We start from the raw sequence: 12,599 nt of genomic DNA on the forward strand, positions 1-12,599 counted from the left end.
CTTGTTAAGAGCAACATGCTCTAACCAACTGAGCTAACTGGCTGCCTCGGTACTAAAATATTTTAAAAACACGAATCAATAAATGGAGAAGAAAATGCTCTACCTAACAAATGCCAGTAAGTGAGAAGGGAATGATGGAAATTTAAATATCCACCTTTAGCAACCATCACAGTAAAAATGAATTGAAGCCAAAAGTGGTGAGTGCAAGTTTAATGAGAGACACAGGAGTTGGTCTCAGAGTATCTTCCACTGAGTACCTCGTAATTACTTACTAATGAATTACTAAGTACCTGGTAAACACCATCTGAACTTTAACCAGTGGTGGGACAACGTGACATTGTGTCCTATTAGCATGCTGCACTGAGAAGAATGCCTCACTTTTGCGGTATGTCTCCCCAAAATGCATAAACTGAATTTAATCATTAGGAAACGCCAGACACATGCAAGTCAAAGTTCCTGCTACAAAGTAGTTAGCCTGTACTGTTCAAAAATATCAAGGTCATGCGGGACAGGGAAAGACCGGAGAAGTGTTTCCATTTGCAGGAGATGAAAGAGACATGACAACTAAATGCAACTTACGAGGGGCTTTATTAGGACAACCGGTGAAATCTGAATGTGGCCTATAGATTAGATGGTAGCATTGCTTCATTGTTTATGTCCTAATTTTGATGGTTGTACTGAGTCTCAAAGGGCATCTGGGACAGAGAAAGCTGACTTGCTATAGGGAGACAAGCTCCTGTTCAGTGTGAGCAAGGGCTTTTTGCCCATCAGACAGCAATTTCGGAAGTTCCCTGTCATAGGATTTGTTCTGATAGGGACCAGACAGCCAATTGTCAAGGATGCCACAGAGAGATTTCCTGAACCCAATCAGTGCTGGGCCCAGAGGCCACTGAGGTCCATCTGATGAGGAGCCTGTGGTTCCCTCTTATCTTCAGGTATTGGGATTTGAGCATTTGTAGAAGAAAATGCACCTGTTTTGGACCGGGATGGGCATTCATTTGTGTTCAAATGGGGCATGAATCATCTTACTCTCACAGGGGCTCTTTCAACATGTAATTATTAGCATTTTGGAAAATTCACTTGTCCCCCAGGAAAGAGCTGGTCACAGCAGTAAAAGTCAAAGTGCTTTAATTTCAGAAAATGTCATTTTATAACATGAAACTAGAACTTGAGAAGACAGAAACAAAGCTCAGAGATAGTCTGACAAGAATTTAAACATTGAACGCCGCAGGACCATGCAGCATCTTGCAGTCGCTGTCGGCTTGTCTGCTCGCACGCCTCTCACTCTTCACGGAAACATGAGCCCTTGTTTTGTTCTAATGCTCTCACGAGCTGACTATACAGAATGTTCATCTGGGGAAAAGAGTGGCAAATAGATTTCTTGAGAGGAGAGGAAATGTGGAAAAGCTTTCCCATCTCATGGCGATGGCATGAGAGTAAACCCTCCCCCGAGCCACACTGGGGAAGAGGGATCCCACAGCACCAGGTCCGTTTACTCGGGACAGGCAGATACGCAAACCATTAACAATCCGTTGCTCTATTCAGTAACAAGACTTTCTCTCCATCAAGCCTCTCCTGGTTAGCGAAGGGCTTAGAAGTCTGCCACTCAGAACAGTTCCTGGAGAAAATTGCTTTCCCAACAGTCACCGTTTGCACAGAGGCCAGTACTTCCCTACATGCACTGGCATGGGCAGTGAGTGATGCATCTTTCCAGAGCCCATTCCTGGCACCCCTTTTAATTAGCTTCCATTTGCTACCCCTAAGTCCGCCCCTGTTCACCATGCTTCCTGCTTTTCACTCTAAGAAATGACTCTTCACAGCCCCCTAAGTTTTGCAGTTCTCTGGAAGCACTGAGAGGAACAACCACCCAAATCCTTTCCCAGCCAAGGAGGGTAGGATTGAGTCCTTACTGAGGGCCCAGATGGACCTCTCTGCCTCGACTCATGCCACCCACCACCGCGAGCCCTCTCCCTCCTCACCTGAGTTTCATAGTTTCCCTTGAGGGGGGGGCCAAGGCGGGCAAGGAAACGCAACCCCAGGCCACACCATTTTTCAGCAGATACACACATGCCGCTGCCATACATATATATTCCAGTGTTCCAGGACTTGACCATGAGCATGAGAATCTCCATTTCTGGGTAGGCTTCCTGAAATCCAAGAACAGTGGGTTGACAGTTATCACGGTCACAATCATTGCACCACTGACTATACCTGTGCTGCATCCCATTATTATTAAATAAACAATGGGAGCCACAGCCTCCACGAGCAATTCTGTGCTCCTGGAGAGCAGGAGGGGAGCACCTTGAAGGTTTGGCAGCTGCAGAATGCTCCAAAGCAAGAACTCATGAAAAGACAAAGTGAAAAAGCCATGCGGCCCCCGTGGTCTGAGGCCTGGTCTTCCTGTGTCCTGTCTGGGGTTTCCCTTGGTGCTGTCCTCTGTCAATCACCTCCCCAGTACCTACCTCTAATTTGCAGAAGGTTGTCAAGAAGCAGTGTTATTGAATCTCTTAATTTCCTTGACCAGAATCAGTCTGTGTTTGGAATAGAAATTATATTAATCTTTATTGTTTGCATGTATGTATATATAGAGATAGATAGGTAGGTAGGTAGGTAGGTAGGTAGGTAGGTAGGTAGATAGATAGATAGATAGATAGATAGATAGATAGATAGATAGATAGATTTCATCTTAAGGAATTGGCTCACACAATTGTGGGGACTGGCAAGTTTGAAATCTGTGGGGTAGACCAGTAGGCTGGAAATTCAGGTAAGAGTTGATGTTTTGATCTTGAATCTGAACTCTGTAAGGCAGGCCAGCAGGCTGGAAACTTGGGCAGGATTTCTAGGTTATAGCCTTGAGGCAGAATTCCTTCTCTAGCAAATCTCAGTTTTTGCCTTAAAAGCAAAAACTCATTGTGGAGGGTAATCTCTTTTACTTAACGTCAACTGATTGTCATTTTTAAGAAACGTTAATCTTTAGTGTTGACAGTATTTACCTAGATATGAAAAAAGGGCACATTGCTATGCCGGTCCCTTCACTTTCTGAGTGGCTGATCACAAGATTCTGCAGTAGTGAGAAGGATTAGTGTAGCGAGCCACTTCCTCAGTTCTTGTCTGAGCTGGATGGCAAAGGGAGCATTTATGTGCTCACCCTATGTGCTCACCCTGCCCCCCCCTTAAAGCCCTTGGAAGGGGAAATGCAATATGAGACTTAGGCAGCAGGGGCAGTGTCAATGACATTCTCTCAGCTGTATTCCTTTCCCTCTTTTGGATCTATAAAAATCATCATGCAGAAAAGACTATGAGAATGAGGGTGTTCGGAGGGACAAGACAAAGCTCTGAACCTAAAGGACACACAGCGCCTTTGGGGAGACCGGGCATCCACGTGGAAGGACTACACCAGGTGCACGATTAGGGGCCAGAGCGACACAGCAGTAGGTGTTCTAGTTCAGTAAAAGAAACAAGCATGGGGTGACGTCAGAGGAGGTCTATCCAGTCTTTCTGCTTGAAATGCCACCCCATCATGGTTCACTTGGCAAACTTCTATTTTTTCTTCAAATTCACAAGCAGAGTGAGTTACTCCTTTCTCTCTGTTTCCAGAGCAAGTGTAACATTCCTCTAATACAACTTCTCAGGTTGTTTTGAAACTGTTTATATATTTATCTCTTGCAGACTGTTGAGCTCCTAGAGTTTCAAGAAATTTCTCTTGATCATCTTTGTATCCTCGGAGTCCAACACTGTGCCTGGCACACAACGGGAGTACAACGTATGTTTGCGGAATGAATCAATGAATGAATGAACAAATGGATAACTATCTAGTCAAATGCAGCCTCCGCAGTGAGGCTTCCCCTGACTCTCCACAACTGCTGAGCCCCACCACGCTGTTCACAGCACTTCAGACACTGTACTGGCTGTGTCCTCCCAGAGGCTGGGCGTTTGCTCCTCCAAGGCAGAATGCATCTACCTTTGTGTGTTCACAGCCTGGCACAGTGTCCGACAGTGTTGTGATTTTAACAGAATGAGTGAACACACAACCGAACAAGAAACATGTTCTTGGGACCGGACCGGTGGCTTAGGCGGTTAGAGCTCCATGCTCCTGACTCCAAAGGCTGCCGGTTCGATTCCCACATGGGCCAGTGGGCTCTCAACCACAAGGTTGCCAGTTCAATTCCTCGACTCCCACAAGGGATGGTGGGCTCTGCCCCCTGCAACTAAGGTTGAACACGGCACCTTGAGCTGAGCTGCCGCTGAGCTCCCGAATGGCTCAGTTGGTTGGAGCGCGTCCTCTCAACCACAAGGTTGCTGGTTTCAACTCCTGCAAGAGATGGTGGGCAGCGCCCCCTGCAATTAGCAACAGCAACTGGACCTGGAGCTGAGCTGCGCCCTCCACAACTAAGATTGAAAGGACAACAACTTGACTTGGAAAAAAGTCCTGGAAGTACACACTGTTCCCCAATAAAGTCCTGTTCCCCTTCCCCAATAATCTCTTTAAAAAAAAAAGAAACATGTTCTTAGGGTAGACTACATACCAAACTAAAGAGCTCCTGCACAGCAAAAGGAACCATCAACCAAACAAAAAGGCAACCAACCGAGTGGGAGAAGACACTTGCAAACCACATCTCTGATAAGGGGCTAATATCCGAAACATATAAATATCTCATACAACTCAACAACAAACACAAACAAATAATCCAATTAAAAAATGGGGAGAGGACCTGAACCAGACACTTCTCCCAACAAGACATACAAACTGCCAACAGATATATGAAAAGATGCTCAACTTCAGTATCTATTAGGGAAATACAAATAAAACCACAATGAGCTATCACCTCACCCCAGTTAGAATGGCTATTATCAACAAGACAAATAACAACAAGTGTTGGAGAAGCTGTGAAGAAAAAGGAGCCCTCATACACTGTTGGTGGGAATGCAGATTGGAACAATCACTATGGAAAACAGTATGGAGTTTCCTCAAAAAATTAAGAGTAGAATTACCATATGACCCAGCAATCCTTCTTTTGGGTATCTACCTGAAAAAGCTGAAGACATTTATCCATAAAGATGTATGTACCCCTATATTCACTGTAGCATTATTCAACAGTGGCCAAGACATGGAAACAACCAAAGTGTCCTTCGATAGATGAATGGATAAAGAAGATGTGGTATATATACACAATGGAATACTACTCTGCCATAAGAAAATATGAAATAGTGCCATTCGCAACAACATGGATGGATCTTGAGACTATGCTAAGTGAAATATATCAAAAAGTCAAGACCCATGTGGCTTCACTCATATGTGGGGTATAAAACTGAAAGCAACAAAGGAACAAGTCAAAGAAACAAAAACTGACACAGACAACAGTTTAGTGGTTACCAGAGGGTAAGGAGGGAAGGGGGTGGTAGATGAGGGTAAAGGGGATGGAAAGAGAACTGACTCTGGGTGAACACACAATGTGATACATAGATGATGCATTACAGAATTGTACACCTGAAACCTATGTAACTTTACTAACAATTGTCACCCCAATCAATTTAATTTTTAAAAAATAAAGAAAAAATTAAACAAAACAGAAACAGACCTATAGATACAGAGTACAAAACTGATGGTTACTAGATGAGAGAGGGGTTGGGGGCTGAATGAGTAAGGGGAGGGGATTAGAAAGTATGAATTGGTAGTTATAAAATAGTCCCAGGGATGTTAAGTACAGCATAGGGAATACAGTCAGTAATATGGTAATAACTATGTATAGTGGTAGGTGGGTACTGGACTAATTGGGGGGATCACTTCATCAATTACATAGATGTCTAACCATTATGCTGTACACCTGAAACTAATATAACATAATACTGAATGTCAAATGTAATTTTTTAAAAAGTCCCAGGAATATACAATACAGTATAGGGAATATAGTGAATATTATTCTAATAACTATGTACATTGTCAGATGGATAATAGACTTATTGGGGTTATTTGTGAAGTGTATAAATGTCTAATCACTATGTTGTTTTGCACACCTGAAACTAATTAAAAAATTAATAACAGGAACAAAAACACTCGTAGACACAAACAGAAGTTTAGTGGTTACCAGAGGGAAAGGGGGGATGCGGGATGGTAGATGAGGGTCAAATATATGGTGATGGAAGGAGAACTGACTGGGTGAACACACAATGTGATATATAGATGATGTATTATATAATTTTACACTTGAAACTTATATAATATTATTAACCAATGTCACCCCAATAAATTTAATAAAAAACAATCTCGAAGGGTTATATACTGTACGATTCTAAATCTCAAGTTATATACTATACGACTCAATTTATATAACATTCTTGAAATGTCAAAACGATAGAAATTTGTAATAGATTAGCGGTCACCAGGGTTTAAGGAGGGATTGGGGGCAGGTTGGAGAAAAGTGCGTAGAGGTATAAAAGGGCAACGTGAGGACCCTTTGTGGTGACAGAAAAGTTCTGTGTCTTGACTGTAGTAACGTCAACGTGCTGGTCGTGATACGGTACTGGAGTTTTGTAAGATGATACCACTAGGGGAAACCAGGTAAAGGGTACATGGGATCGCTCCTGCTGTTGCTTATAACTGCATGTGGATATACACTTATTTCAAAATAAAATGAAGAAAAACAACCAGAGCAATCTACTTTCTCTTAAAACTAATCGAGAATATATACGTACTCTCGACTCCGTAGGCTCGCCTGCTCAAGCGTGCAAGTCATCCTTTCTGCCTTTCCATCGGCAGAAAGTTCTGAATACCAACGGGGGCCTCTCCTTAGGACTGAAATTTCCTAGCAAGTACAGGCCAAGATGTGTCCTCTGGTTGAGAGAGTCCCGGAATTGAGGTCAGAAGACCTGGGTTCTAGTCCTGCCTCTCATTCATTAGCCACATGAACTTAGGCAAATTGGTAACTTGACTTTTTTGAATCAGATGATGATATCAGCACTCTCTCCTTTGTAGAATTGCTGTGGGTGGAGGAATCGTATGAAAGAATGGATGTAAGAATGCTTTGTAAAATGTAAGGCTTGGTACTGGGAGGCAGGAGATTTTATATTTGTGCGATAGCCATTTTGCCACTGTGTGGAGGCACTTGATAAAGGTTATCTGCTCAATAAATAATGAGTGAGTGTCTGGCCGTTAGAAAAGTCAAACAAGGGCAGAATTTTCTCGCAAACATTTAAAACAAGGGAGATGCACAGCACATTCAATCAAACAGGGAAAAGCAGCATACACTATGTAAGAGTCAAGAGGTTTATTAAATTAACCTCTGCATAAAAAAGCTAACTATCCCATCAGGTTTCAGGCGATGAGCAATAATGGATGGGAGACTTTGCAAAAAACCAGAAAAATATTAAGCTGTCTAGGAGGCAACTTAAGAGCCAGAGAGATGGAACAGTAATATATCAGACACAATAAAAGTGGCAAAACCAAAATACTCAGAGTCGTTTTGGCCTTATATAGAAACTATGGGAATCAATCCATTTGGATTTATAGTGAAGTTTAATTTTAGTTTGCATGTTACTATGGCGAACACATCTGAAGGTCTAGATGAGGCTCATGGCTCAGAAACTGAATTTTCTCCTCTTCCCTAAAGAAAGTAGAAAAATGCATATCCAAAATGTTCATTGCTAAAGTTATTTTGTGTGTTTTTTAACTTCCAGTTCCACAGGCCATAACCACACAGCTCCAGGACACTTCAGGGCGGTGCACGTTGATGCTGCTTTGCAGCAGGTTGTCGCCCTGATGCACTGTCTTCCCACCTGTCAGGCTTTGCACGTAGTTATACATGAAGAAGCGGTTGAGCATAGAGCAGAATCGCAACCTTGGACACTAACACAAACTCAAGTAATGCCTTTCTATGTGACTTGAAGCCAGCCATTTAACCTTCTTAATATGTCACAGCTCCCTTGTAATGACAATACCACCTGACAGGCAGACAACCTGTTCAAGTTTATAACACATTATTTTTTTGTTTTTGATATTCATTGACCTCTGAACATTTTATTGACCTACTACTCCCCTAAAAGGTGCCATGCTTCTGCTGCCTCAGCACCTCAGACCCCACTTTGCCGTGCACAGTCCTGCGGGTGCTGGGCCTTTGGATGGACTACATGGAGTTGCTGTGCAGGGCGTCACCAAGATCCCAGTCTTCCTCTTTTGCCAGCAGGCTTCCAGCAGGTGGTGACGTCAGCCTCCAGCTTGCCCCTGACATTCAGCAGGGCCGCGCAGTCCTGGGTCTGGAGCAGCTCTGACTCCAGGTACAGCAGGATGCCAACAAGCGGTTCCCTGTGCATGGCACAGCGTGTCCCCACCTCCCTCAGGCTCTGCTCCAAGCTGGCCTTCAGATTGCTCATCGAGTCCAGGGGGATCTCCAAGGACTGGCCTGGACAGGACGTCTCAGCGCCGTGAGTGTCATCTCAGCAGCTCCTATCTCAGCAGTCTGTGAGGTGACCACTGCGGTGCTCTCCTCAACCCACTGGGACCCGCACTTGCCTAGCTCCTCTCGGTTCTTCTGAGCCAGCTCGTCATACTGAGTGTGGATGTCGGCCACGATCGTGCTGAGGTCCTGAGATTAGGGAGCATCCAGCTCCATGGCCAACCCAGCGTTGGCAATCTAGTTTTGCAGACCATTTACTTCCTTCTCATGGTTCTTCTTCATGAAGAGCGGCTCCTCCTTGACAACCTCAATCTCCGTCTCCAGCTGCAGCCGAGTGATATTGGTGTCATCAGTGACCTTTCGGAGCCCACTGATGTCACTCTCCACAGACTGACACACGGCCAGCTCTGTCTCATACTTGACTCTGACGTCATCAGCAGCAAGAAGGACATTGTCAAGCTGCAGAATGATGCAGGCATTGTCCACAGAACTTGCAAAGATCTGAGCTCTCGGGTCCTCGGTGGTCTTGAAGTAACAGCCCCAGTCTCTGACCTGGGGCCCCTTCTTCTCCAGGTGTTCCCAGATTTAGCTCTCCAGGCTCCGATTATCAGCCTCTAGGCCCCTCACCCTCTCAGGCAAGAGGCCAGGCGGTCATTCAGGCATTGCATAGTCTCCTTCTCAGTCTGGATGGCCCCTGGCCATCCTGCAGCCAAGCCCCCAAGCCCCCAGCCACCGGTGGAGTGGGATACAGAGATCCGGGAGCCTGATTCCCTGCGCCTGCATACACGCTGGCTGTGCTGTGCTGCTGCTTGGGCGACTACTCAGAGCCTAGGGGCCAAGAGTTGGTGGAGAAGCTGGAGCGGGTGCTGAAGCTCATGCTGTTCTGGGAGGAAGGCGAGGCCAAGCCTCAGGTTGAGGATGCAGCAGCACACACAGCATTGTTTCAAGTGATCTTAAAACCCCAAATGGAAAACTGAAGTCAAACAGCAAAAGAGGGATATCCATACGCTAAAACAGACAAGAAGCCATTAGACCCTTATCTCACACCACAAACAAAAACGAACTCAAATGGATCACAGACCTATTTGTAAGAGATAAAAGTATAAAAATTTCTACAAGAAAACTCAGGAGAAAAACTTTGTAAGTTTGGGTAGGCAAAGTTTTCTAATCATGACCAAAAACTTGACCCATAAAAGAAAAAAATGATAAATCTGACTTCATCAAAATCCAGAACTTTTGCTTTTTAAATGATGCCATTAAGAAAATGAAAACACAAGCCAAAGACTTGGAGAAAATATTTACAAATTATATATTTGATAAAGGATTTGTATCTGGAATATATAAAGAACTCTTATAGCTGAATGAGAACCCAATTTTAAAAATGGAAAAATAATTGAATATACATTTGTCCAAAAGAGACATACAAATGGCCAATAAGCTCATGAAAAAAAATGATCAATACCACTCACCATCAAGAAAATGCGAATCAAAACCACAATGAGCTACGACTGCACACCCACTAGGAGGGCTGGATTAGAAAAAGAGGGACAGTAGCAAGTGTTGGTGAGGACGTGGAGAACGTAGAACCCTCATCCACTGCTGATGGGACTGTAAAATGGTGCAGCTGCTTTGGAAAACAGACGGCAGCTCCTCAAAAAGTTACACACAAAGTTACCATATGACCCAGAAATTCATTTACTCAAGAGAACTAAAAACATGCCCACACAAAGACTTATATACACAAATGTTCACAGCATCATTATTCATAATAGCAAAACAGTGGAAACTCAAATGTCCACCAACTAGCGAGTTGATAAACAAAATGTGGTGTATCCATTCAACAGAATATAATACTATTTGATTTATTCAGCAATAGGAAGGATTAAAATGCTGACACATCCTTGTCACTCCAATACATTTTAATAAAAGAAATACTGACACATGCTACAACATGGTTGAACCGCAAAACACTAAATTGAAAGAAGTCAGACAAAAGAGGTCACACATTGTATGACTGCATTCATATGAAGTGTCCAGAGAGAGAAAATCGATAGAGACAGAAAGCAGATCAGTGGTGGCCTGGCCCTGAACCTGAGACTGACCACAAATGGCAAGAGGAAACTGTTTTGAATAATGGAAATATTCTAAAACTGGATTGTGGTGACAGTTGCCTAACTCTATGAATTTACTGCAAATCACTGAATTGTACACACACCATGGGTAAATTTTATGATATGTAAATTACACCCTAATAACACAGGGTGTAATTTACCCGAATTACATGCACCGAACAAAACAAAACACACACATACACAAAAACATCAGAGGGACCAAAATACAGGTCTTCAGTGTTTCTTCTACTCTACTACCTCCTCTGAGAAATGGCGGAAATATCCATGAGCTTTCTCAAAGAGTTAGTATCGTCACGGTGGAAGCAACAATTCTACCAGGTTTTAAAAAGACAAAATAATTCAAAAAGCCCGGTGGTACTGCTATTTTGACATAATTCACAGTATACCTGCATTAAAAATGTTCTACTTTGAACTATTTCCATTTCATAAACTAGGGAAATTTTGTAGTGTCTAGCTACACTGTAATAGGATTTTATTTACCCTAAAACTTATCAGAAAGCAATATTCTATATAACGTCTAAGACACAAAACAGCTCAGATCTTTAAAATTAGTTGAAAGTTTGACTTACGTTTTGGTTGATAAAGCTCAGAGCATCTTCAAAATAGCCCCAAACTTCTTCGAGGGGACAGAGTTCTGCACTTGGGGCCCCATCTGGTACTAAGAGGTTAATCAAGCTGTGCATACATTTGCTGAAATAAAAAAAAGAGAAAACTCATCCCACAAGGAAAGAAACCATTGGCTTCACGGCTAAGATAAGTGAAGTCCAGATCTCATCTCACACTAAGAACCTCAATGTCTGTTCTTCCCTCCAACTTCAGAAGACAAGAGTTTTGAAGCCAGAAATGGGGCTGACCAATCCTTCCTTTTATTATGCCTGTGGTTGTCTTTCACTGGTTTTCTTAGTTTCCTACACTAAGGAGTTGAGGGTGTTTACTACATTCTACGAGCTGGTTCAATCGGCAGGCACTTTAAAGCATCTTGTTACATCCTCAAATGGGCAATGGATCTGGGATTTAAATTGGGAATAACTCCAGGAGAACTGTCTCTCAAATCTCAGAAAAGGGAGATTGCAATACTGTTTTCCAGAAAAAAATCACACATCTATTTTTTCCCCATGTCTAGGGATGGAAAACATAAAATCTCCAATAAATAATATTTTATATTATGTACAGCATTTGTTGGCCTTTAAGGAAAGGTGCTTAGAAATAAAATCTGAGGCAAAATAGCAAAATGTTAACACTTGTTAAATTTGGGTGGTGGATACTTTGTTGTTTGTTCTATTAATCTCTGTACTTTTCTGTACTTTTGGCATTTTTCGTAATGAAACGAAGAAAAAAGGTAGAAGAAAAAAGGTATTTTAGTAGATACATAAACTCACACAAAGAAACAACTTTTCCTCATTTCCTCCTTTGGGAAAACCAGACTCCTTGACACAGCTAATTAATTCTTGGTCCATAATAAATATTATATAATATTACATACTATATAATACATAATATAATATGGAGCTGTGCTGAAGACTTTCCAGTCCAGGAGTTACAGGAGTGCCTCAATCACCTTTTAAGTTGGGCCAGTTGAGTAGGACTAATGACGTGTGAGGCACCGACTACAGCTCTTTCCGCTATCAAACAGCCTGGATACAGTGTTGAATTACAATTACTAACCTGTATTTGAAAACATCAAATGATTCTTTCTTTTTGTGGAGCAGTAACGCCATTTTCAAGGCCTTCAGAGCGATGGAAGGATAGTATGCAGGCGTTTCCATTGCTAATGCTATAGGAAGGGAAGATAAAAGGTTGTGAATCTCATCATAATCTCATGCATCACAGTTTTTATCCCAGGCTACAACTTGCTTTCTCTCAAACAAAAATGACCTCAAGTAGATGAACAAAAACAAACAAACGCAAACAAGGAATTGTATAAAACAATGAATCCATGGTGGCTTTCAGAGATAGCTTCTACTTTCTGGGCAGTAGGATCACTAGGTCGTCCTATCTGTTTCTGTGACCCTGAGCACAGTCATACAGGTGAAGCAATAATCTTATGAAGCAGAGTCAAGGAGGGCACACTGAGAAG

The 12,599-nt window shown here is 42.7% G+C and overlaps 1 protein-coding gene and 1 pseudogene across 1 annotated transcript in view; both read right to left on the reverse strand.

Moving 5' to 3' along the window:
* Positions 1–1,281: 1,281 nt before the first annotated feature.
* TEX11 (testis expressed 11) overlaps positions 1,282–12,599 on the reverse strand; it is a 139,696-nt gene continuing 128,378 nt past the window's right edge. The window contains exons 26-29 of the mRNA XM_019747905.2: positions 12,188–12,296; positions 11,092–11,212; positions 1,980–2,147; positions 1,282–1,353 (exon numbers count right to left, since the gene is read on the reverse strand). Of these exons, the coding sequence (XP_019603464.2) occupies positions 1,282–1,353; positions 1,980–2,147; positions 11,092–11,212; positions 12,188–12,296 (470 nt within the window). The remainder of the gene's footprint in view (positions 1,354–1,979; positions 2,148–11,091; positions 11,213–12,187; positions 12,297–12,599) is intronic.
* On the reverse strand, positions 8,034–9,267 carry LOC109455950 (keratin, type I cytoskeletal 18; annotated as a pseudogene).

This window comes from Rhinolophus sinicus, chromosome X (genome assembly GCF_036562045.2).
Source record: "Rhinolophus sinicus isolate RSC01 chromosome X, ASM3656204v1, whole genome shotgun sequence".
Taxonomy (NCBI): Eukaryota; Metazoa; Chordata; class Mammalia; order Chiroptera; family Rhinolophidae; genus Rhinolophus; species Rhinolophus sinicus.